We start from the raw sequence: 26352 nt of genomic DNA on the forward strand, positions 1-26352 counted from the left end.
CCCCTTGCATGTGAGGACGAGGGCAGTGGGGCTCCTGGGGAGTCACTCCTGTGCTGGAAACCAAAACAGAAGTCTTTCAGCTTAAAATATGTGCAACCGCTTGGGAAGCAAAGAGCACTAATTCCCAAGTGGAAGAATTAATAAGATACTGTGGATCTGTTTTTATGTAGATTTTGTGTGCAATTCTGATCATTTAAATGAGATACTAAATAAATTAAAATTACTCATAATGCCTTTACCTAGAGATAATCACTATTAATATTTGGGTGCATTCCTTCCAATCTTTTCTTTCTTTTTTTCTTTCTTGTTTGCATGGGAGATTATGTGGAAGTGTGGCATGTTTGTGTGTCTGGTATGTGTGGTGTGTGTGGTTTGTGTGAGTGTGTATGATGTGGAGGGGTGGTATAGATGGTATATGTATATGGAATGTGGTATGTGTGGTGTGTACAATATGGGAGAGTATGGTTTATGTGGTGTGATGTATGAGTGTGATATGTGGTGTGTGTGAGTGTGGTGTGGTATGTGTGGTATAGTGTGTATATGGTATGATGTATGGTGTGTGTGTGGTACAGTGCATGAGTGTGTGTGGTACAATGCCTGAGAGTGATATGTGGTGTATATGAGTGTGTGTTGTGTGTGTGGTGCAAGGCATGAGAGTGTTATGTGGTGTATGTGATACATGAGTTTGGTGTGTGGTGTGTGGTGTGATGTGCGAGTATGTGGTGGTATGTGCTGTGATGCATGAATGTGGTGTGTGGTATGGTGTTTGCTATGTGCTGTGATGCACAAGTGTGGTGTGGTATGATGCATGAGTGTACCATGTGGTATGATGCATGGGTGTGGTGTGATGCATGAATGTCACATGTGGTGTGTGGTGTGATGTGCGTGTATAGTAAGTATGTGGTGTGTTCTGTGATGCCCAAGTGTGGTGTGTGATGTGTGGTGTGATGCTGAACGTGGTGTGTCTGTGGTGTGATGCCTGAGTGTGGTGTGATGCACAAGTGTCGTGTGATGTGTGAGTGTAATGTATGCTGTGATGCTAAGTGTGGTGTGTAGTTTGAGGTGTGATGCCTGAGTGTGGTGTGTGGTGTGATTAGTGAGTGTGGCATGTGGTGTGATGCTGAGTGTGGTGTGATGCTGAGTGTGATATGTGGTGTGAGGTGTGTGTAGTGTGAGGTGTGGTGTGTAGTGTGATGTGTGAGTGTAGTATGTGGTGTGAGGTGTAATGGTGAGTGTGGCCTGTGGTGTGAGGTACTTTGCTGAGTATGGTGAGTGGTGTGAGGTGTAATTCATTAGTGTGGTGTGAAGTGTGATGCCTGAGTGTGGTGCATGGGGTACATGAGGTACATGGATGGATGGTGCATGACTGTCAGACCCCTGGTCCTGTGTTCCAGAAGGAGCAGGCACTGGCGCGAAGCGTGAATGAGCTCCTCCCATTGTGGCAGCCCTGGGGAACTGACTGAGGATCAGGGCTTTCCCCGGGCTGCAACCCCTGGTCTCCTGGACCAGCACATGCTGACCACTGTCCTCTGTCCTTGGCAGGACGGCTGTTCTCAGTGAAGGGCCTTGCACCCGCTCCTGAGCAGCGGCCATGGGCCTGCTCTCCTTCCTGAAGACGCAGTTCGTGGTGCACCTGCTCATTGGGTTTGTCTTCGTGGTGAGCGGGCTGGTCATCAACTTCACCCAGCTATGCACGCTGGCCCTGTGGCCCATCAACAAGCAGCTGTACCGCCGGCTGAACTGCCGCCTCGCCTACTCACTCTGGAGCCGTGAGTGTCTTCCCAGGTCAGGGTGGGAGGTGCCAACTGCCAAGCAAAACCAGTCTGGGTTCCCGCCCTGAGAACCCCTTGTGGGGGAGGGTGTGCATGTGATGTGAAGGCCTGCCCCCACCCCATTCCCAGCGTGGTGGTTGGTGGGGACTACCCAGAGCTTCTAGAAGTTCATGCCTGGCTAACAGATGTGGGAAGAGTTGCTCAGCCCAAACCTTCCTACGAGGCTAAACCAGGAGTGCTCCAGCATTTGACCATGGTGACCTTTAGAAATGGCCATTTCATGAGATTTAATGTGGTACTTGGGGGTATTTTAGACAAACAAAAGGAAGGAGAATGATAAATTCAGTTTGCCCATTCCAAGCCTCAACAGTTCCCACCATAGGCCAGCCTTGTGTGTTCTGTACACACAACCATCCCAGTGCCAGAGCATCTGAAGCAAACACTGCAGTGTGTATCTCTAAGGGAAAAGGGCTCTTACCTACCTCAGAACGAGATACACATGTACAGCTGTGTTTGTATGTGCTTGTGTGTATATATTTATACACAGAAAAACAAAATGTGAACAGAGACTTAAGCGCTTGATATCAACACCTGCTGTGGACAGAGGTAGCTACTCACTATGGGCTCGGTGGGAGTGTGAGCAGTTACATCTCTGGAGGGCCATTTGTCCGTAGCTGTCAGCAATTTAAATGGTTGTAATTGTTTACTCAGCTATTCCACAAAATAAGACATAGTCTAGAGAGGAATCCACACAAGCACATATCTGGGCAGATAGTCTCATTTTATCATTTTCATATTTGCACAAAACTGGCAGCAGCCTGAGTGTTCACTAATGAACGGTAATTGTGGTATGTCCATTCAGTGGGATCCTGTGCAGCCATCAAGAATAATAAGGGCCACCCCTCTTTATCTTAAAATACTTTTTTAAGCCGGGCTCGGTGGCTCAGCCTGTAATCCCGCGCCTTTGGGAGGCTGAGGTGAGTGGATTGCCTGAGCCCGCAGGTTCGAGACCCGCCTGGGCAGCGAGACCTCATCTCTACAATAAATCAAAAAATCAGCCAGGCGTGGTAGCGCATGCCTGTAATTCTGGCTACTTGAAAGGCTGAGGTGGAAGGATCGCCGGAACCCAGCAGGCGAGGCTGCAGTGGCTAGAAGCGGCCACTGCACTCCAGTCTGGGCGACAAAGTGAGACTCCAACTCAAACAAACAAACAAAAAAAAATACTTTTTTAAGTGAAAAAGTAAAGTGTATAACAAAGTACACAGTATGCTGCTACTTTTGTTTTGCTTTTACAAAAAAACGATGTCATGTGTGGTATGTGCATGCATAGCAAAATCCTGGAAGGATACACAAGTCACTTGAGTGATGCTCATGTCCAGGGAGTGGAGAAAGGAGGGAACTTTCGTGTTTACTTCACACTGTTGTGCTAGTTGTATTTCTTGGCATGACAACACACACATTTTATTTCACATGGGACAAGAGGAGCCTGTAGACCCCATCTTCATCATCTCCTCCCAGTCAGGAGCAGGCAGCTGTGCTACAGAGGATGCTTGTATTGACCAAGTCTGCATGCCTGGGCCTCTCACTGTCTATAAGGAGGCCAGTAGTCCAGCCCTTAGGCTTAGCTGGACCTAACCATGTTAGAGCTTCAGTTCTCAGTTTGTTTGTTTTAACAAAAGGCTGCTGCTATTTTTTTTGTGGGAAGGAATAACTTAAAATCCCATAATATAAAATATACAAATGATTTATTCATCAGTATAGCTGGTATAACTGGGTAAAATGAATACATACAAAAAGGGTAAAAATTAATGAAAACTAAATTGTAGCCTCCTGTTGCCAGCAGTATTCTGAAGTTAAAACATTTCAAAATAGCTAAATCCTGGATAAGACTAACTTTTAAATGTATTTCTGGGTTTACAGTAGGAAAAAAAAGAAAAAGAAAACACATCTCAGTCACCTCTCTCCAATCCCCTTAGCTAAAAACGTTGGAGTGTTGAAACAGAATATCAACATTGCCTTTCAGGAACCTAAACTTTGGCCAACCATGAGAGAGAGAACTGACTCTAAACCAGGATTCTTGAGAGATGGCTTGACTCAGGCTAAGTTAGCAACAACCATTGGGTTTCAGTAGAGGCACACAGAAATATGTTCAGGGGAAAGTCTCTCTAATTTAGGCCTGAAGCTTTCCACAGAAAAATTAAATATGAACTCATTATCAAGAACAACAGCATAAACAACAGAGCTAGACAAAAGATGACTGAAAGTGACCAGATTTGAAAAAGAACCAAGTAAAGCCCTCTATGAGTGAAAACCATGGAATTTTAAAAGTAAAAACCTAATGAATTTATATCAGTTTATGAATTTATAGCATAGTTAATAAGAGAATGGGTAGACTGAACATAAATGTGAAGAAATCATCTGGAATACAGTAATAACTGACACAGAGACAAAAATAAATGTGAAACAGGAATAAAAAAACATAAAGATAGTATGAGAAGGTCCATAAAATAGGTCTTGGGTCCATGTCCCAAAAGGAGAGAATAAGAGAAGCAACGTCAGAAGAGACAATGGCTGAGAACTTTCCTGAACTAATGAAGAACATGATTCTGCAAATATAGAAAACAAATGTATACCAAGCAAGGCAAATAAGCAGAAATTCACATCTAGACATGTCCTAGTGAAGTCACAAACTGTCAAAGACAAAAAGAAGTCTCAAATACCCAGAGAAGGAAACCAGAGAGCCTTCAAAGGACTGACAGAGAGACTCACAGCAGACTTCCCACAGCTATCATTGGAGGCGGAAGATGGTGGAAAATCCTCAACCTACTGAAAGAGAATAGTCAAAGAATTCTATGTTCAGCAAAATGATCTTTCAAGAATAAGAATGAAATCTAAAAGTTTTAGGTAAATAAAAAAAGAGATCATTTACTGCCCATAGATTTTCACTTAATTTTTACTTAAATAATACACTTTAGTAAGAACAAAAATTATCATGAAAGTAAGGTATGAGTTCCAAGAAAGAATGGTATTCAGGCCAGATGTGGTGGCTCACATCTGTAATCCCAGCACCTCAGAAGGCTGAGAGGAAAGAATTGCTTGAGCCCAGGAGTTCAAGACTAACCTGGGCAACACAGCAAGATCTCATTTCCTAAAGAAACAAATGAATGATATCCAAAGAAATTGGTAGAAAGGTAAATCTAAACACTCATTAAAAAAAAAAATGATGTTCAAGTTGTGAGGTTGAAGAAAGACTGGCCTAAAATACTGCAACAGCAAGAGCCTGTGTATCAGGAATGGGGGTCATCAAAGTTGGGGAGTTTATTCTTGTGTTTATCAAGAAGAGTTCAGATCTTAGCTATAGACTTTATTAAGCATAGGGCATGAAAAAAGAGAAAAATAACTTCCAAAGTATTAGATGAAGGTAAATCAAGAAAAGGCAAATCTCTTTTTAAAAAAAGACAAGAAAGTATGAAAAAAATCATAAAATGAGAAATATTGAGGTAGAAGTTAAGATTAATATAAAATTCCCAAATGTCTGGAATAAAGGCAGATGCACAAGGGAAGCTCCAACCTCTCCTGTGTGCTAAACTCTCATGGCTGAATCTTCATGTGACTTATTACATTTGGAGGTTCTCCACTTAGGCTTATTTCCATGCACACATTATTAGAGCCCTTCTCTGATCAGAGCCATGTGGAAGTCTCTTCCAGTTCAGCAGGCATGTGGTGAGAAGAGGATTCACTTTATTTTTTCATTTGTTATTTTTTTGAGACAGAGTCTCACTCTGACACCCAGGCTGGAGTGTAATGGCACAATCACAGCTCACTGCTACCTTGACTTTCTGGGCTTAGGTGATCCTCCTGCCTCAGCCTCCTGAGTAGCTGGAACTATAGGCTGCACCACCATACCTGGCTAATTTTTAAATTTTTTTGTAGAGTCGAGGTCTTACTATGTTGTCCAGGCTAGTCTTGAACTCCTGGGCCCAAGCAATCGTCCCACCTTGGCCTCCCAAAGTGCTGGGATTATAGACATGAGCCACCATGCCCGGCTCACATTATTTTTTAATAACCCTCTGTTTCCTGTCAATTCTCTGTTCCTGTTCTTGTTCCTCAATGCCTGGTGCCTTCTTGCTGCCATTTTGAACTCATCATTTGTGTCTGTTGCCATCTGATCCTCAGAGCTGCAGCTGCTGTGGCAAAGGTGGGTTTGGAGCCAAATAGCCCAGCCCAACTTCCTCGCTCCTGGCTGACCTCAAGCGGGTTTTAGTCTCTCTAAACCTTGGCTTTCTCTCTATGTATAACAGAGGTAAAATCGCCTACCTTGGCGCCCTATTATAAAGACTAAATCAATGTGTGGAGTAGGCACATTGCAATGCTCAACAAATTCTTGGTATTATTAGGCAAATTCTGAATTTTTAAACATCAGTGGTTGAAATGGGCAAATAATGACTTTGTTTGGGAAGCATGTATTTGAATGAAGGAAATGATGAGAGGAAACTCATGTCAAACTCAGGAGCTACCACCCATGAGTCAGTTTATAGATGCAGGCCCTGGCACTGTCCATGGTATCTACCACAGACCGATGCATCCTGTGATCTGCTGAGGAAGGCCACCCTCATGCTGATAGCTTAGGAAGAGGGCTGCCTTTCCGGGGAGTGCCATGGGTGACCTTCAGAGAGGTCCTCTCCAGACCGCACAGCTTGCCCTTCTAGAATATTACAGGGAGTAATATGGGCTGCATCTCATCCTCCCTTTCCAGCCCTCTCCAGGCTTGGCCATAAGGGCGGCAGTCCCGAGCACTCACCATGGGGAGTCCCTGGTGAGGAGCGGCCTGCTAGCTAGGCCTGCCATGGGTATTATCAGCTCTTCTCCTGCCCAGACACAGGACTTCTGTCTGCCCTGCTGCCATCTGCTCACAGGCAGCTTTCCCTTTGAGAGGCAGTGTGGTCCCCCAGGGCCCAACACAGTCTTTGAATTCCCTCTCTTCCCCTGTGTCCTTTCTGCTCACCTGTGCTTCCACCCAGTGTCGTGACAGCCCGGCAGTCAGCCCCCCTAGCCCTACACACCGCCTGCAGGCATCTCCAACTGCGTGGGCTGAGATGCGTGATCAGATGCAGTGGCCCCATTCACCTGTACACGATGTTGTGGGAAATGTATCGCTAGTGTCCTTTATATATAATTGGTGGAAAAGAGGCCCTGGGTCACAGTCATGCAGACAGCACATGCTTCATGGAGGATATACTTCATGCAGACGAAACATGAGTCTGTCTGCTCACAGCAGATGAGTCATGGTTGCCAGCAGTGTGATTTGTAAGTCACTTGGAAGGCAGTTGTGGAGAGAGAGGGGACACTCGGGGAGGTACCAACATGAGTGAGGCCTGTGTCATTAGACTTCAGTGAAGCATTGAAAAGCATCTTTTAAAAGATTCAGAGATGGCTTATAGCAGTTACACTTCTGCCATCCCTCCCTTCATCGGTGGCTTTCCCTGTGTGTCCACCCCTGTTGAAACAGTGACTGAGCACCCATGACACCTTCCTGAGCCCCTGATGCAGTAGCCTCTGGATCCCAGCAGCACTGTGTGGGGGTAGGGTCTACCCAGTCTTACAGTGAGGGCTGTTCAGCTGACAAAGAGGCCAGAGGGCAGGCCCAGGCCCTGGGTTTCCCAGCCCAGGATCCTGTCCATGTACTGCACTCACTGCCCTGGTGGTGTGCAAATCAGAAGGTTGAATCATGTTGACCCTCCTCAATATGAAGATAGGCAAGGATTGTAAAACTTCGCTATTGAGAAGATTTCTGCATGCCCATGCTCACTGCAGCGGAACTCACAACAGCCGAGATGTGGACACTCACTCTATGTCCGTTGGCAGATGGGTGGATAAAGAAAGGATAAAGAAAAGATGTGTGTGCATACACACACACACATACACCACAATGGAATATTATAAAGACTTTAAAAGGAAGGTAATTCGGACATGGGGATGACACAGATGAACCTTAAGGACATTATACTCAGTGAAATAAGCTCGACACAGAAGGACAAATACTACCTGATTCCACTTACATGAGGAATCCAAAATAGTCACTCATCGAAGCAGAGAGTAGAATGCAGTTGCCGGGAGCTAGGGAGGAGAGAGAAACAAGGGGTTGTTATTCAGCAGGAATAAAATTTTAGCTATACAAGATGAAGTTTTAGAGCTCTGCCATATAACACCATGCCTGTAGTTAACAGGACTGTACTATGCACTTAAAAATGCATTGAAGCTGGATGCAGTGGCTCATGCCTGTAATCCCATCTACTTGGGAGGCTGAGACAGGAGGATCACTTGAGGCCAGGAGTTGAGTTCAGCCTGGACAATATAGTGAGATCCTGTCTCTACATTAAAAAAAAAAAAAGTATTGAGAGAGCAGATCTTGTGTTAAATTTTCTTACCACGTTTTTTTCAAAGTCGCTCCTCTCAACTGTGATCTCTTGCTTGGCCAGTTCACACATGGGAGACCTGCTACAGGGCCACCTCTATCAGGGGATAAGAATTAGCTGGAGAAAGGAATAAGAACAGAGACCATCTCCAGACTTCGTGTCTGTCCGTCTCAGATGGGCCCTTTTGGGAGGAGGGTGTGAGAAGACCTGGTCAGCAAAGGGTGCCCTCCACTGATGAGCAGGCCATGCCCTCCCTTGGCTTGTTTTTTTTTTTTCCTTAAAACTTTACTGAGTTAAAATCGCCCCCCTTTTTTTTTGAGTTGTAATCTCACTCTGTTGCTCAGGCTGAAATGCAGTAGTACGATCACGGCCACTGTATCCTCCACCTGCTAGGTTCAGGCAATCTTTACACCTCAGCCTTCCAAGTATCAGGACTATCTGGCTAATTTTTTTTTTTTCATTTATTGTAGAGACGAATTCTCGCCATGTTGCCCAGGCTGGTCTCAAACTCCAGAGCTTATGCAATCCTCTCGCCTCTGCCTCCCAAAGTGCTAGGATTACAGGTGTGCGCCACAGTGACCAGCCAGAATTCACCCATGAAAAATACAGTTCAGAGTTCTAGTTCTGTTATGCAACCATCACATCAGTCTAATGTTAGAACGTTTTCACCCCAAAAATAAACCTCAGACCCATGAAGGAGTCACTCCTTCATCCACCTTCTCTCCAGCCCTGGAAACCACTCATTTGCTTTTTGTCCCTATGGATTGGTCTATTCTGGACATTTCATATAAATGATCATACAACATGTGACCTTTGATGACTGGCTTCTGTCACTGAGCATGATGTTTACAAGTTCATTCATGCTGTGGCATGTGTCTGTACCTCATTACTTGTTATGACTGAAAAATCCTTAACTGTGTGGATATATATAGTCTATTCAGTCAAATGATAGATATTTGGACTGTTATGAATAATTCTGCTGTGCATGTACAAGTCTGTGTGGACGTGTTTCCAGTTTTCTTGGGAACATATCTAGGGGTGGCGTTGCTGGGTTCTGCAGTAACTTGGTGTCTGGAAAACCTCACAGCTGTTTTCAAAGCAGCTGCACCATTTAATGTTCCCACCAGGAGTGCTGAGAGGTCCAACTGACCCATACCCTCACCGACACTTGCCATCACTGGTCTTTTTGATAAAGCTATTCCATGAGTGTGAGGGACTGTCTCATTGTTGCTTTTATTTGCATTTCCCTGATGACATTAAGCATCTTTTCATGCACTTAGTGCCCATTTATAAATACTCTTTGGAGAAATGCCTACTCAGATCCTTCATCCATTTTTAAATGGGTTATTTTATCTTTTTATTCCTTCTTGCAGTCATTGAATTTGAATGCCAGATTAACACAACCATGGCTAACAGGCTCATTTTATGTATTGTCTGCCTCTGATAAGTGGCCTTTTCTGTTGACACGGACCCTGTCTGCTCAGGTCCCCTGTCCTCCCCATGGTGCTTCTGTGACCTTGTCCTTGGATGACACTTCATGCCCTCCTCCTCTGATTGCCCCTCAGGTAGACAGGACCATTGCTGGTTCAGATGTCATCCAAGACCCAAAACCTGTCCAATCCGGGCCTTGAGTACAGGAGAAAGTTTAGACCTCAGAGGCCAAACAACTGGCAGCATGTTCATATGTGCATGTTGGGAACCAAGCACGTGTACCCCCGTCCTCCTGGGTCCAGGGAGACAATTGTCTGGAAGGGGAAACCAGCTGTGTCCCCCATTCTTGGGGTTAACTTCATGTGCTGTGTTTCACTGAGTTCTCCAAGGAACCTATGAGGAAGACACTATTATTCCCTGTTTATAAATGGGGAAACTAGGCCAGTGCCAGCAGTTTGCCTGAGCCCTGAACTCTGTGAGCCCAGACACTTGGAGCCGGTCAGTGTTCCCTGGCCTCTGGTCCCAAGGGCTAGTTCTCAGCAGGCCTCTGGAGTAGTCCTCTGGGAAGCAGGCAGGTTGGTGTCCAGAACAGAAGCATAGGGCTGTCCTGAGACTGAAAACCTTGACCTGGTCCTGCAAGGTCACCCTTTCAGGACCACTGGCCATAGTAGGCATGACTCCGGCTGCTGGCACATGGGTCCCAGGGCTAGCTGCACATGCACATACCCACCTGTCAACTCCCCACTCTATAGGTGAAACCCTGCCGCTCGGCTTCCTTCCTGCCCCTACCCCATGCAGCCTTCTGAAAGGGACTCACATTCGGTTCTCTTGCATGACAAAGACATGCAGAATTGTTACCACGGAAACTTCCAGACCTAAAGTTCTCATGAACGTGTGTGCATCCCTTAAACTCCCCACAAGGAGACAGATGATACCACATTCCCAGTCTGTCCCCAAAGCCCCCACAGGCATGTGGACTTCTAGCTTGTGCAGACAGAGCTCTCTGCTGCAGTGACCACCCATGCTCCTGGGAGACACTCCTCAGCCCCTGGGCCTGGAGCTGTGGGAGAGACTGGATGAGTAGCTTCTGAAATCGGCCAAGAGGTGGAGACACAGTGCTCTACAGTGGGGATCATATCCCTGACTTGCTGGCACCTGTGTGCTCATGGCAGTGCACCCTGCTGTCTCTGTGGGGCCCTTTGGGCCTCAGGCCTCCCCAGCGGTGAACAAACTGGGTCTTGCCTCCCCCACCCCACCCCAGGCCTCCCCGGGGGTAGGCAAGGGGTTACTTTTCACACTGCTTTTTTGTTTTTAAATATGGAAAAACAGTGTAACACCAAAGGCAGTTGTAGAAGATATCCCAGTATTCCATTACGCTATTAGCTGTTTGCGTGTTTTTCACCTTTAATCCTGTGGACGTGCATCCTGCTTCCCGACTGTGTAGTAAATGCTCCCACCTTCCCAGGCATCTCAGCCTTGCTAGTGGCTGTACACACGTCATCCAACCACAGTGCAGTAAGAATGGTAATTGCACAGAGAGATGAGCATGTCCTATAAGTCATAGCTCTCCTCCCACGTTTCTCCTACTTTCCATTTGTCTTCTCCTCCTCCTGTTGCTTAGAGAAGGTCATTGTAATTTGGGAAAGCTTATTAAAATATAAGTCATCAAAACTCATTTCTAGCAGAAAATTCCACTCTAGGTGAAAATCCTGTAAGTGTCCCCTGTGGGTGCTCCTGGCATGCTGGAGAGCCCTTGGAGGTGCTGGCGGTCATCCTTTGAGGAAGGCAGGTACACACTGGTGCTGATCCCCTCCCTCTGCCCATAGAGTTGGTCATGCTTCTGGAGTGGTGGTCCTGCACCGAGTGCACCCTGTTTACGGACCAGGCCACAGTGGACCGCTTTGGGAAGGAGCATGTGGTCATCATTCCTCAACCACAACTTCGAAATCGACTTCCTCTGTGGATGGACCATGTGTGAGCGGTTCGGCGTGCTGGGGGTGAGCAGTGGGGGTCCCAGGGGAGGTGCTGAGGGTGAGGATGGGGGGTCCCAGGGGAGGGCCGGGGGGTGGAGGCAGCAGGAAGGGTCCAGGGAAAGGACTGGTGAGGAACAGCAGGGGTCCCAAGGGTGAAGCTGAGGGAGCAGCGGGGGTCTTGGTGGAGGTGCTAAAGAGGCTCCCCAAGTCTGGAGTTCTGGGTTTTCCTTAGGCTGACTGACAGGCCTGTGGCCCTCCACTTCTCCCACCTAGAGTTCCAAAGTCCTCGCCAAGAAGGAGCTGCTCTACGTGCCCCTCATCGGGTGGACGTGGTACTTCCTGGAGATTGTGTTCTGCAAGCGGAAGTGGGAGGAGGACCGGGACACTGTCATCGAAGGTCTGAAGCGCCTGTCCGACTACCCCGAGTACATGTGGGTGAGTATGTCAGGTGCCTGCACCATGGCCAGGTGGCATCAGAGCCCTGAGAGTCCGAGAAGGACATTGGGTGGAATGTGGACACCACTCATGCCTCTGACAAACATGCAGCCTAGAGGGTCAGCTGTGAGGTCCATAGACCCTCTCGGACCACTGCTTCCAAAAGGGACCCCCACCATGCCCACCTGCAGGGATAGATGATCCTCCTGGACCACCTGTGCCCTGCCAGTCCGGCTCTGACTACATCCATCCTAAGGGGCTGGGGTGGGACAGGGTGGGTGCTCCCAGCAGCCTGGGCTCTGCCCACTCCTGCTCCATCTGTGTCTGTGTTCCTTTTTCTAGTCCTTCTTTCTGGCCTATGGCAGTAGTTCTCGGGAGATTGGCTGCTTATTTCATTAGCATTTCTCACTCATGTTGTGGTGAACGGATAAAAGATTTTCTTCTTTCCACACTCTGGTCAGAGGTTGCTGCCTGGGACATCTCGTGTTTCACTTCTTTCTGGAAAGTTCTTTCCAGAGAGCTGTCCCATGTGGTGCATGTGTGTGACCGGAGTGCTGGTTGCAGCCCTCAAATGAGATAGCCTTTCAGGTTATGCCCCATGCTGGTTGCGAGACCGGCTGTGCGCACCTGGAGTGACCCCCTGTCCCCACGTTCTCATCCTAGTTCCTCCTGTACTGCGAGGGCACACGCTTCACAGAGACCAAGCACCGCGTCAGTATGGAGGTGGCCGCCGCCAAGGGGCTACCTGTCCTCAAGTACCACCTGCTGCCGCGGACCAAGGGCTTTACCACCGCGGTCCAGTGCCTCCGGGGGACAGGTAGGAGCCCGCAGCCACGGAGCCAGGCATGCCACTGTCCCCTGGCATCCTTGCGAAATGGAAACAGAAAATGATGATTTGAAAAAAAATAAAATAAGTGCAGTAAATGGAATGCAAAGGACACCAAAGCATAGACTCGAAAGAGTGGCATTGGCATGTCTTAAGATGCATCATTTTCTGAGGCAACAAAATGCTAGTTAATGAGAAATAATTAAAATAATAATAAATATATCACAGAAAACCTTGTAAAGGGAAGAATACTAGTACATATATCTAATTAATCTGAAAGGAGTCAAGATAAAGAAAGGGACAAAGAACATATAGAACAAATAGAAAACAGCCAGATAGTTGATGAGACACACATCGATAAATACAGGAAATGTAAACCAAGTAAACACCCTAGTTAAAAGATGAGAACTGGGGGAAAAGAGAAAAAATTCCACATATGAATCCTCATGTGGAGCCTGGTGTGGTGACTCATGCCTGTAATCCCAGCACTTTGGGAGGCCAAGGTGGGAGGATCTCTTGAGGCCCGAAGTTTGAGATCAGCTTTGACAGGCCTGTAACCCCCCCCCTCCTTGGACAGCATAGTGAGACCTTGTCCCTACAAAAAAAAAAAAATATATATCTTGTTCTACCTGAGATGGGCCAGGTTCTAAATGGAGCTTGCTGTCCTGTCTGGTAGTGCCCATCCTCCCCAGGTGTGATCATTGTCCTCATGTTTCCTCACAGTTGCAGCTGTCTATGATGTAACCCTGAACTTCAGAGGAAACAAGAACCCATCCCTGCTGGGGATCCTCTATGGGAAGAAGTATGAGGCAGACATGTGTGTGAGGTGAGGCCCACCCTCCTTGTCCCCACCATGTGCATGAGGTGAGGACCACTCTCCCTGTCCCCACCATGTGTGTGAGGTGAGCCCCTCCCTGTCCTCCCACAAGTGCTTAAGGTAAGACCCAGCTTCCCCACTCCTCCTTCGTGGCACAAGTAGGGAGACCCTACATAGCTTGGGCTGGGGCAGAGGTCTAGGGAACTGGCTGGGCCAAGGCCCTGTGTCCCAGCCCCTGTTGGGTAAAGCCCACACAGAAAACCTGTCTGAACTCCTTCCCTGTGACTTGTCCAGCCCTTAGGCCACTGAGAGGACCCTGAGACATGAGGAGACTTATGGCCCCCATTGTGTGTCTTGTTCCTTTGGGGAGATTTCAGGGCCAGCTAGGAGCCATCCCTGTCCTGCCTTCTTGGGAAGCTCCTGTATTCACTCTGAAAACTCTGTTCCCTCTCCTGGCCTGGTCTCAAACCCCACTAGGTTCCATAGCTTTACTGGGGCCTGTAGTCACACGACCTGGGAGGACACCCAAAGGATGAGACCCATGTCTCCTGCGGGGTGAGCCACATGGAGCGCATGGAGCCTCCTGCCAGCCTCTGGCTGTAAGACGCTATTTCCTCTGTGTGGCTGTTTGTGGGACCTGGTGGTCCAGCCCTGAAATGTCTGAAAGGAAGCAGTGGTCCCAGGAGGGGAAGAGCCTGCTTTAAACTGCGTCTTGAGTGTGGAGGCTTCAGTGCCAGGAGCCCCCAGTCCCGTCCCCATGAAATAAAATGGTAAGCATTCAAATCTCCCTTCATAGAGCTGAGGTTTGTTCTGGAGAGCATCGGAGACCTCGCCAAGCAGCCCCTCCCTCTTTCCACACATGTCGAGGTGACCCTGGCCAAGATGGTCCTGAGAGCAGCCCCTCCCTCTTTCCATGCATGTCAGGGTCACCCTGGCCAGGAGAGCCGCATCTAAACACAGCTGCCCATTTCCCTGCGGCTCTTTGACTCTCCCAGTGTCTTTGGCTCATGAAGTTAAGAAAAACTATCCCAAAGTATTTTTACCTTAGAACACTCTGGATCTGAGGCAGAGTCCAGCTTGGGGCATGATTTTGGGCAGGCTCTCTGGGCTTCCTCTGATGTGCATGAGCGAAGTTGGGTGCTGGATGGCACTAGTTGAGCTGGTGGTCTCCTGTTTGTTCATGTGTGTACATTAAGGCAGGACTGTCCTTGGTGTGTGGATAAGATTGTGCAGAGCCGTCATTGTGTTCCTTCCCGTGTTTGCAGTCCAGTCACCCCACCTTGGGTGCACATTGGTCGGTCCCACCCTCAAGGGCCCTCTGTATTTCAGTCTTGTGAACTTGAGCCTGTATACGTTAAAAAAAAATACCACCCAGTTGGCCACACTCTAGTAAGTTTCCAGGAATAACACATGAGGTGACTGTTTCCTGTGTGAAGGTGTGAGGGATTGTCTGGAGGTGCGGCTCTTCCTCCAGCTGGGGATGAGCAGGCAGTGAGCCCAGGGTCCTGTCCCCTGTCTCTCTAAAACCCTGGTGGGGGTCTGATGTGTTGTCGATGGTGGGGTCCACAGTGACCAACCTCGGCCATGGACGGTCCAGCTGGCAGGCCAGGATAAGAAATGGAAAGGGACTGTAATGGCAGCCAGGGGCCCCGTGCTGACCCTGGCCTTGCTGGTCTCAGCCATCGTCATGAGAGGAGCTGCTGAGGCACCACTAGCACTTGTCCTCAGGTGGTAGCGGTGGCTGAGACTTAGATGGTCTGAGTGGCTGCCCAAGGTCTAGACTAGTGGGCAGGAACAGCTGTGTGGGCGGTTCAGTGAAGAGCTGCCCACCAGGCTCATGTGCCTCCCAGTGGCCGTGGCTCCAGCCACAAAAAGGACTCCCTCATCTGCTCCCTTCCCTGTGTTGGGCCGTATTTTGTCCCATCGTATTTTAATAGATGTATTCTTTGAGCTTCTAAAAGTGCCTGCCGTTCAGTTACTTGCTGCTTGCGTGTTTTGCAGCCTTGTGGTCACACGCACCAAGGGACTGAGCTGCTGAGGGTTTGCCCCCTTCTCTCTCTACATGGCAGGGATGCCTGAGGCCTGTGGCTGGGCAGGGTTGCGGGGTTTGGAATGGTCTCCTGGGCTCTCCTGTTCTCAAGGCAGGTCCTGGGGGCTGAGGTCCTTCCGGTGTTTCAGGTTAGCTCCGGGAGGTGGGTGCTGGGGTGACCCCCTGGAGTACAAAAAAAATGGAATCTATTTTCACCTTTTATCTTATTTTTAATTCTTATTTTCATATATTTCATAATGTATATAATAAGCAGACTAAAACTTGTATGTAGGGTGTGTGTGTGCATGGTATATATATGTGTATGCATGGTGTGTTTGTATGTGGGGTGTGTGTGTGTATAAATTATATATGTGTGTGTGCACTGTATGTGTGTGGTATAATGTGTGGTGTGTGTGTGGTATAGTATGCATGTGGTTTGTGTGTGCTCCGTATGCATAGTATCTATAGTGTAGTGTGTATGTATAAATTATATGTGTGTGGTGTAGTGTGTGTATAAAATGTGTGGGTGGTGTGGATGTGTGTGTTATGTGTTGTATGCATGCATATAAATTACCTGTGTGTGTGGTGTGTGTACATATAAATTATCTGTGTGATGTGTATCTGTGGTATGTGTGCATATAAACCATCTGTGTGTTTTATGCATATAAATTGTGTGTGTGGTGTGATATGTGTATATTAATCATCTGTGTTTGTGGTGTGGTATGTATTGTGTGTGGGTGTATAAATCGTGTGTGGTGTAATGTGTGATGTGGTGTGTGTGCATATAAATCACTGTGTGTGTGGTGTGGTGTAGCGTGTGTGTGTATGTGTGTGGTGATGTATGATGTGGTGTGTGAATATAAATTACGTATGTGTGCATATAAATTGTGTGTGTGGTGTGGTGTGTGTGCATATAAATCATCTGTGTGTGTGGTGTGGTGTGGTGTAGTGTGTGTGTGTGTGTGTGTGTGTGTGTGTGTGTGTGTGTGTGTGTATCAGGGGAGAACAGGTGGCAAGTCTGTCCTCCCAGTGTTGCCACGCTGTAGACAGAGACCACCTCCAAGCCGGCTCCCCACTAACGTGGTGTCTGGCAAATCCTTCAACACCAGGTGAACTTGGGGGCCCAGAGATGAACGTTTTTTGTTTCCCAGGACATGATTCACCATCTTCACTGCTGTCGTCTCCTGAGTGTGCAGTGGAGCCTGACAGAGGCTGTGCTATGCTGGCATATGCTGTTCTGGCATGTGCTGGCATAAACTGTTGTGTGCTTGCTTGTGCTGGCATTTGCTGGTATGTACTGATGAGCTGGTGTGTACTGGTGTGTGCTGGCAGGTGATGCTGTGTGCTGGTATGTGCTGGTGTGTGATGCTATATGTTGGCATGTACTGTTGTGCCTGGCTGGTGTGTACTGACATGTGTGGCTGTGTGTTGGTATGTGCTGGTATGTGCTGACATGTGCTAGTGTGTGTTGCCATGTGCTGGCGTGTGCATGTTTCTGTTGGCATGTACCAGCGTGTACTTGTGTCCTACAGAATCTCCACTTCATTTCTGCTGGGTGAAGTTCCACAGGTAGAACCCCTATAAACCACAGCTTCCGGGTGCTCAGTACTTTAAAGTCTGAGATGCTTCCTTAAAGTAGACATTTGCCTCTGGCTGCAGAAGCTCCACCTGGCTTTTCTCCCTGAAGAAGCCACTGTAGGCCCCTGGGGCAGGGTTGGGGTGCTGGCAGCCAGACCCTGGTGGTGACAGGGCAAGCCCCCTGCCCGGCCCACCACTCTTACTCTGCTTTGTGTCATCTGCCCCCTCCTGGGCATTTTCAGTACTGCAGGGACACACAGCACATTCTTACGACACTAAGATGAGCTTGGATGACTTTCAGGGTGTCTGGGCTTTCCCTCCTTAAACAGCTTCAGCAGAAAAAAAGTGGGGCAGAAAGCTGAGTACTAGCAGCTAGCATACTCCTTCCTGGAAGAGATGTGTTACGTCTGCACGCTGACTTCCAGGAGGCAGGGAGGTGTGCCTTTTTGAAGTGCCCAGAAGGAGAAAGAGAGCTGGGTGTTGGTGAACAGAGATCATGTCCACTGATGATCTGCCATGTGCCTTGATGACAGGCATGTTGACGAGGCCATTCCTGGGCTCTCTTCACAGACGCTCGTTCTCTACTTCTTCAGAATTGTTGCTGTACTCCCAGCTGGCAAACATTGTGCTTATTAACATTTGAGAGATTTTAAAAGGTTTCAGCTTAACATATATGAATGACTTATGCCCTCTTCTCATTCATATCCAACTTACTTTCAAAGTAGGAGCTGTAAAATGTCACTTATTAAAAATGTTCTTATTATAGTTGTCAGGCCATTACCCTGCTTATCTGACCGAGTGGACAGTCAGCCACAGAGCTGTCAATCCAGTTACTGGATTAGGAATATAAATCAGCTAGTGTCCTGTTTTGTTAATTGAGATTAAAGTTCCTAAATTTTTAATACTTTTCATATCTGAAGCAAGTGGATTTCATTTGTGAAGTACATAATCTTCTTTGCCTAATGAATGACACTCTCAGTTATGGTTATTTCCAAAGAATGAACATATTCACAAAAACCAAACTACTTCAGAAGCCTGTGCATGATGCCCCCTCACAGTGGAACTGGAGGTGTGATGTAACCAGTTAAATTGCTTGCAGGTACCCCTGTTGTGAGATGCTTTAGCCGTCCCTGCACAGAAAGGCACCTCTCAGCCCCTCCCTGACACTTGGCCTGGCTGGTTCCAATGTACTCAGAGTGAATACCCAAGGAGAAATTACTGTGATGTTTGTTTTTAGAAACTAAGAGAGATTTGGTAGAAAAAGCAGGACCCCAGGCAACCCCGGTGCTTGACGATGTGTGTTTTCCTTTTTAGTTTGATGTCATCTGGTAGTTCACTTTGCTTTTAATCTTCTTGATAAAACAGGAGATTTCCTCTGGAAGAGATCCCACTGGATGAGAAGGAAGCAGCTCAATGGCTTCATAAACTATACCAGGAGAAGGTAAAAGTGCTCAGCTTTGCCTGTGGGGTTCAAGTCTCCTGAAGGGAGGTCTTGAAGGGCAGACAGGAGACACATGGTTCTTCTCTGGAGATGGAAATCTGTGCAGTGCTCAGATACTTCTGAGCCTTTTCTTTTCCCTTCTCCTTAATTTTCAAGAAGTTAACAAACTAAAAAAAATTATGAAGGATAACAAATGCTCGTATAACCATGGTTGATAACATTTCATCACATTTGTTTCATTTTCTTATGTGAAAGAAATTACAGATATGTAACCAACTTGTTATAGATATAAAATAGACTGCTTATATAATCAATACACATTAGATAATGTTAAAAGGTTCTTTTGAAAAGCACACTCTGTCCTATTCCCATTCCCCCTTGGCAAGCCCTACCCCATAACCCACTTTCAGTTTACTTTTATGTACACAAATGCAAAGGACATTAGATTTTCATTTTTAGCATTGTGGGAGAGTGAATAACCAGAAAATGCTTCCAGTATATATCAAATATCCTTTTAAATGCATTGATGAGCTCTTGAGAAAATAAGGGAAATTTCCAGGGCCTGAAAAGGAAGGTGGAACTAAAAAACAAAGTGATAAGCCTGTGAGCCAACAATGCTGTCCTACACTTGTGGCATTTCCTGCCCCCACCACCTAAATAATTGAGTTTGTGTGCCTACGTGGAAACAGAAGATTAGGATTTGACCCCATTCGAGGCAGGAGGTTAGAACTGAAAACCCCACATGAAGCTGAGACCCTCTAAAAGTTTGACCTTCAGAAAGGTTAAACTGAAAAAGATTAAACTGACCTTCAGAAAGGTTACCTACCAGCACAGGAAAATGACCTGGAAACTTGCCTTTTTCCTCTTGGGCTCAAAAAAGTCTGCCCAGGGGATTCATAATTACAGGCCTGCCCTCAAACAGGCTTGAGATTTGAATTTTTGCCAACAACATCATTCAAGAAGCATAGAGCCAGCTGGGCATGGTGGTTTATGCCTGAAATCCCAGCACTTTGGGAGGGCAAGGCAGGAGAATTGCTTGAGGCCAGGAGTTAGAGACCTTGTCTTTACAAAAAAATCAGAAAATTAGCCAGGCATGGTCACACATGCCTATAGTCCCAGTTACTTGGCAAGTTGAGGTATAAGGATCACTTGAGCCCAGAAGGTTGAGACTGTGGTGAGCTGTGATAGCTGTGATCATTCTACTGCACTCCAGGCTAGGTAGCAGAGTGAGACCCTGACTAAAAAAAAAAAGAGAGAGAGAGAAGGCCGGGCGTGGTGGCTCAAGCCTGTAATCCCAGCACTTTGGGAGGCCAAGGCAAGAGGATTGCCTGAGCCCAGGACTTCAAGACCACCATGGGTAACTTGGTGAGACCACGACTCTATAATACACCAAAAAATTAGCTGGGCATGGTAGTGCATGCCTGTAATTCCGGCTACGTGGAAGGCTGAGGCGGAAGGATCACCAGAGCCCAGCAGGTCGCTGCTGGGGTGGCCATGAGTGAGCCACTACACCCCAGCCTGGGCAACAGAGTGAGACTCTGACTTCAAAAAAAATAAAAATAAAATAAGAAGAAGAAGAAACACAAAGCCAACATATCAACACAAAATTAGTTTTAGATGAATCACTCTAGAATTCTCAAGAGAAACAAATGCAAAACTGGAGGAATATAATGCCAAACCTATGCTGCTCAAAGTTCCTACAGATTAAATTCAGCTGAAGATGAGCTTGTAACAAAATACTAACATTTGGGGAGAAAAATGCGAACTCTATACATTATTGTTATGGACAACAGATACTGCAAATAGAAAAATGAAACCCTTCAAAATACAACTGACAGAACTATCATATAGAAGTCTGACCAGGTCAAAGACTAAAATGAGTATATTTGAAATGATTAAGCACATAAGAAAGAATTTAAAACAAGAGACAAGACTTATGGGAAAAAGTAATAAAGCTTTGAGAAAAACCAAGTAGAACTTATAAGCATGGGGAATCAAGTCATTGATGATGATAAAATCTTAATTAAATGATTAAATAGCAGACTAAATACAGCTAAAGAGAGAATTAGTAAGCTGGAAGATTCTGAGGCAATCATTGGGAGTGTAGTACAGATGGAGGGGAAAATGGCTAAGAGCAATTGTCAAAGATAATAGCTGTAAAATTTCTAAAATTGATGAAACATAGATTTTCATCAGGTTCAAAAAGTACATGTCCTGAATATGATAAATATAAAGAAATTTACTTCCATGTAGTAATGAAACTGTGGAACAACAAAAACAACAGCAAGATCTTAGAATAACCCGAGAGAAAAGACAAGCTGCCCACAAAACAGATTGGCTTTAGACATTTATAGCACTTACTATGTATCAGGATCTTTTCTATATTTCTTACATATATTTTATCCTCTTAATAATTATACATATATGTATACACATACACATTCATTTTAATACATACATAAATATGCATACACAATAGAGTAAACCCAGGGAAACCCAGAGCAAAGAAAATATAAAAACAATAGCAGAAATTACTTACACAAATTGAGGCTATAGAAGAGCAAATCAACTGCACCACACCAAAAATTTTTTCTTTAAAAATATTATTAAAACAGATAACCTTGGGTAAGACTGTTTAATTAAAAGAGAATGATAGAAGTAATAGGAATAGCAAAGAAGATGAAAAGAGCAGAGTAAAAATAATATGGGAGTAGTATGACTAACTTTATGTCCATGAGTTTGAAAACTTGAATTAAATACATGATTTCCTAGAACAATATAACTCTCTTAAGAAAGGAAACCCAAACAAAATGGAAATAACAATGTGTGTGCCTGGTGTAGACAGATAGATCTAATATGTACTAGGTTGAAAGGGAAAGTTCATCTCTGAATCTGGGTCAGATCTTAAAAGTTTGAATCTCCTACATTTTCAAGCAACAGTACTTAGCAGGAAATTAGAAATAATCTGAAAGTCTACTACTGGGAAATAGTTACATTGTGTATGTATATTCATTTGATAGGATAAAAGAATTGAAATTAATGAACTGGATCTACCTAAGGTCAACATAACTGAATCTCAAGAATATAATGTGTGAAAAGAGCAGATTGCAGAATGCATATGGTATGGTGCTATTTTCAGAAAATTACAGCACATACAAGCAGTGCTGTGTATTATTATTGCTTATAGGTACACAACACACATAGTACAAATAAAAATCCATGCTTAGGGATGGGAATCACTGAATCAAGAGGAGAAAGACTCTGGAGATGAGAGGAGCAAGACCTCATCTCCATTTGTAATAGCTTGCTTTCTAGAATAATCTGAAGCAAAGTGCAGCAAATAACAAGTTTTAACAAAACTGATTTACATGGATTTTTTTACATTATGTTTACTATTATATTAATTGTGCATATTGCATATATATAATATATAGACATAATTATAGCATATATATAGAATATACAATTTTACATAATATGAAAATATATAATTTTACATATTACTGAAACATAAGGTAACATTTTCAATGGTTTTTTGTGCCCTTGTTTTTAAATTTACATAAAGGATATCATATTTTATGTAGCATTCTCATCTTTTTTCCTTAGTCGCCATTGTTTTTGAGATCTGTCCACACTGACGTCAATAGATTTGATTCATGCCTTTTAAATGCTGTGTGCTATTCCTCCACATGCTGATGCCCATTTTAGTTACTCACTTTTCTGTCTGTGGACATCAGCTTGCTTCTCATTCCTAGCAAGGAGTGCTGCAGACGTGAGGCCACAGATGCTCCTGGCCACAAGGGCCTTGCCAGCGTCTACTCTTGTGTGCATGTGAATGGTCAGGGCCGCTGATGTCTACAGTAGGTTGGATGAGGCTATGGGATGGACTGTTTATAGAATACAAAACACAACTGCATAAAATAAGACAGAAAATGTTCCACTCCACCTATTAACAACATATTGTGATTCTGTCCATACTTGGGACTATACACATGTATGCAGTCATATATATTTTTAAATGTAAGTGGAGTTGAATGGTACTTTAACCTCTTCTGTCAAAAAACTTAAAATACAATCCCAGCACTTTGGGACGCTGAGGCGAGAGGATTGCCTGAGCCTGGGGGTTCAAGACTAGCCTAGGTAACTTGGTGAGACCTCGTCTCTACAATAACTCACAAAAATTAGCCAAGCATGGTGGCATGCACCTGTAGTTACAGCTACTTGGAAGGCTGAAACAGAAGAATCGTCTAGGCCCAGCAGGTCAAGGCTGCGGTGGCTATGAGCGTGCCACTGCACTCCAGCCTGAGCGACAGAGTGAAACTCCAACTCAAAAAAAACCCAGCAAAAACTTAAAATACCCTGAATGTATTTGCTTGTTACTTCGTACCATGTGTAATGGCTGCAGAGAATTCTGGCCCATTAGGCACTAGTTTCTCAGCCCCCGAACTCTCAATGTTTCCACTGGGGAAAATGTTTAGGAGGACCACTGCTGGAATGACCTTGGACACCCTCCACAGCATCTTCTCCTGGCCCCTCTCCCCCCTCCACCCTACCCCATAAACCTTCTTTGCCAGACCAGGAAACAGGAACGAGAGGTTCCAGAACTTTCTGTGGGCAGTGCAGCTGAGTGTGGGTGATGCCCAGGCCACGGGACTCCCGCACGCATCATACCTGATGCCCCTACTGCCTGTTGCTTGTGAGAGGTGTGGGATGTGAATGACGTAAGCCACCCCAGGCAGGCACATGCCAGGGACAGTCTCTATATTCACAACGATGCTCTCTTGACTGATTATTTTCATGGGAGACTTCTGGGAAAGGGTTGATGTGTTCGCAAACTTTGGACACAAGCTACCAAAGAGTCTCCAGAAAGATAAAGCCAGTTTCACTGCTTGCCTGCAGATTATGTGATTTGTTCACCTGTGGCATTTTTTTTAGGCTGAGATATTTTCATTACTGACAATTTCTCCTGCATCAAAAGAGCAGCATGTGAGGAAACCTGACCCTTCCCTGTTCTTTGTTCTCTTTCAGGATGCACTGCAGGACATGTACAACCAGAAGGGCGTGTTTCCAGGGGAGCAATTTAAGCCTGCCAGGAGGCCATGGACCCTCCTGAACTTCCTCTTTTGGGCCACGCTTCTCCTCTCCCCTCTCTTCAGTTTTGTCTTGGGTGTCTTTGCAAGTGGATCCCCCCTCCTGATCCTGATGTTCTTAGGGTTTGTGGGAGCAGGTAATGGAAACTCCCACTAACAGCATGCAGCTTGGGGGGCCTCATGATGTCGGCCCCGGTGCCCAGGACTGCACAACTCATCATGGTGGTGGCCCTATAAGGTAGTGGCTTGGCAGTCATGGACCTCAGGGGAGCTGGGATCCACCCTGAGCCTTGTGGGCCTCGGAGCTGGTGTCTTGCCATTAAGTGGCAGGACCATCACCTCAGAGTTGAAGGGCCACCCATCCTTGCACTGCGGCCCAGCCATCAGTCCCTGGTGAAGACACTTGTTGAGGTTGAGAGGGTCCTAGGTGCCCCTGTCTGCATCTGGGCTTTTAGAGGGATGGACTGGGCTGGCAGCTCGGAAGGAGTAACCAGGATACTTTGATTATCTAGCACCCACCTGTTGACCCTTAGTGACTTCCCCCTCCCTGTGTGTCTGGCCCGAGCATACTGCCAGGCACCTGCAAGGACTCCTCAGCTAGCCTGGTATAGACAAATGCCCAGAACACATCTGCTGTGAACACGGATGCCCACCCATTCCCTGCAAATTGAGGGGGTTCTTTAGCTGGAAATATTGTCCATGTTACCCAGCCAGCTGACTCCCTGGTGAGTTGCAGCAATGTCAGCTCCCAACTTGTTCCTGCACCCCCTGCCAGGAGCCTGGGGGGAGGGTCCCAAAAGGCAGTGATTGTCATCATCCTCTCTCATTGGACAACATGGTGACTTGGTGTCACCCACGAAGGACAGGATATGGCCATCTCAGGCACTTACTGGGGTTTTGTGAGGCCTCTCTGTCAGTGTTCTGAAGCCTGCTACTCACTCCAGTCAGGGAGCCAGAGCCAGGAGGCAGGGCAAGTGTCACATGTCCTGCTGCCTTTGACCCAGCTGGTCAGAGAATGTAACCACATGCACTGCAGCCCTCTCCCTCACCAGAGAAGACCACAGCCCTGAGAGCTGTGCCCCCCCACACCTGTCCCCAGCTCAGTGAGGGAGCAGAGGCCACGAGACAGGTGGGACAGGGTTGGCTGAGACCTGAGAAAGGAAGCCCCCAAAGCCAGTTTTTATAACCTCCAGCAGATCAGGAGTGATAATCTTGTCTCTCTTCCTCTCATTTTTAAAGCTTCCTTTGGAGTTCGCAGACTGATAGGAGTAACTGAAATAGAAAAAGGCTCCAGCTACGGGAACCAAGAAGTTAAGAAAAAGGAATAACTCATGGCTGTGATTGAACACACATAACCTGACGGTGATATCCAATTAACTCAATTAAAAACAGAACAACACACACAGAGCGGAGGAAAAAAAGACACTTAGAAACTATTTTTCTTATTAACTGGTGACTAATATTAACAAATAAAACTTGAGCCAAGAGAAAAGAACTCAGAAGGCCTGCCAGACGAAGACGGTCCGCTTCCGGCCACCAGGGTCCCAGCCCGTCCCCAAGGGGCGCGCGCTGATGCAGACGGGTCCTGGGTGAGCCTGTCGCACGCAGATGCCCTCCTCGAGAATTCCACTTCCAAGAAGGAGCCTTCGGCTGCTTTCTCTCCTTAAACTTAGATTGAGATTTTTATTTATCAGTTATTTTGGGAACTTAACCTGGCCCCTCCCCTCTTCCCCTGCACCCTCAAAAAACTCCCTTGATGAATTTCTGCTGTCCCCCTGGGAACCTACTGCCAGGTCCCAGCCCCCCAGGGAGCTCGCACAGCCGCTCTGCTTGGCTCCGCACCTTGGCTTCTAGAGGGAGCGGGGGCACCGTGGAGAGCCTTCTCCTAGTGATAAGCACACACTGAATGTAAGCCAGGTGGATTCATGGCAGATCTGATGGATCACTCTGCCCTCTACTGGGGCTGGCTGAAGGTGAAGGCCCCCTTCTATTTTCTAGAGCACTCTTTGCCCTCATTCCCATTAACTCTGTGTGTAAATACCTTGCATCTGTTTTTAAAGCAAATGGACCCCTGAGGACTCGGTGAGATGTAGAGTTCTCTGTGTCCCTAAAGCTCCTCTGTCCCTCTTGTGGCTGTCAGACTCCAGTCCCTCAGCACTGGGTGCTGGGAGGGAAGCCACACGGGTCCACCACCCTTCCCCCCAGCAGATCAGGAGCCCAGGAGGGAGGCTGGGCAGCCTACAGGACTCTCTAGGATGCTTTCTAAGAAGTGACAGCACCATCAAACCTCTCTCTCAAAGGTCACTGGAGACTGTTAACACTGAGCTCATTGGCTTTTAGAGATTTTATTTTACTAGCTGATCTCTTGATGGTTCTTGGCTTCCTGCTGGAAGCTAAAGATGGGGCATCTCCCACTTCCCCAGCCGTGCACTGTGTCCCTGGGGAGGGCCTGCCTCTGTTCAGGCAGGTGTCATCGTGGTCTGGCCACCATCCCCCCAGCTTTCCACCTCCATGACGTCTCCAGTGTCCTGACAGAGAAGAGGG

The 26352-nt window shown here is 46.6% G+C and overlaps 1 protein-coding gene across 1 annotated transcript; it reads left to right on the plus strand.

The window, feature by feature from the left end:
• Nucleotides 1-1542: 1542 nt before the first annotated feature.
• On the plus strand, nucleotides 1543-26185 carry AGPAT3 (1-acylglycerol-3-phosphate O-acyltransferase 3). Its single transcript, XM_008056903.2, is given in 9 exon segments — nucleotides 1543-1769; nucleotides 11446-11546; nucleotides 11548-11616; nucleotides 11866-12027; nucleotides 12691-12844; nucleotides 13577-13679; nucleotides 18643-18718; nucleotides 23747-23945; nucleotides 25048-26185. Coding segments are annotated over 9 exon segments (1131 nt in total). The 5' UTR covers nucleotides 1543-1591; the 3' UTR covers nucleotides 25137-26185.
• Nucleotides 26186-26352: the final 167 nt, after the last annotated feature.

The sequence above is a fragment of the Carlito syrichta genome, unplaced genomic scaffold, assembly GCF_000164805.1.
Source record: "Carlito syrichta isolate Samal-C Ts95f unplaced genomic scaffold, Tarsius_syrichta-2.0.1 Scaffold302575, whole genome shotgun sequence".
Classification (NCBI taxonomy): Eukaryota; Metazoa; Chordata; class Mammalia; order Primates; family Tarsiidae; genus Carlito; species Carlito syrichta.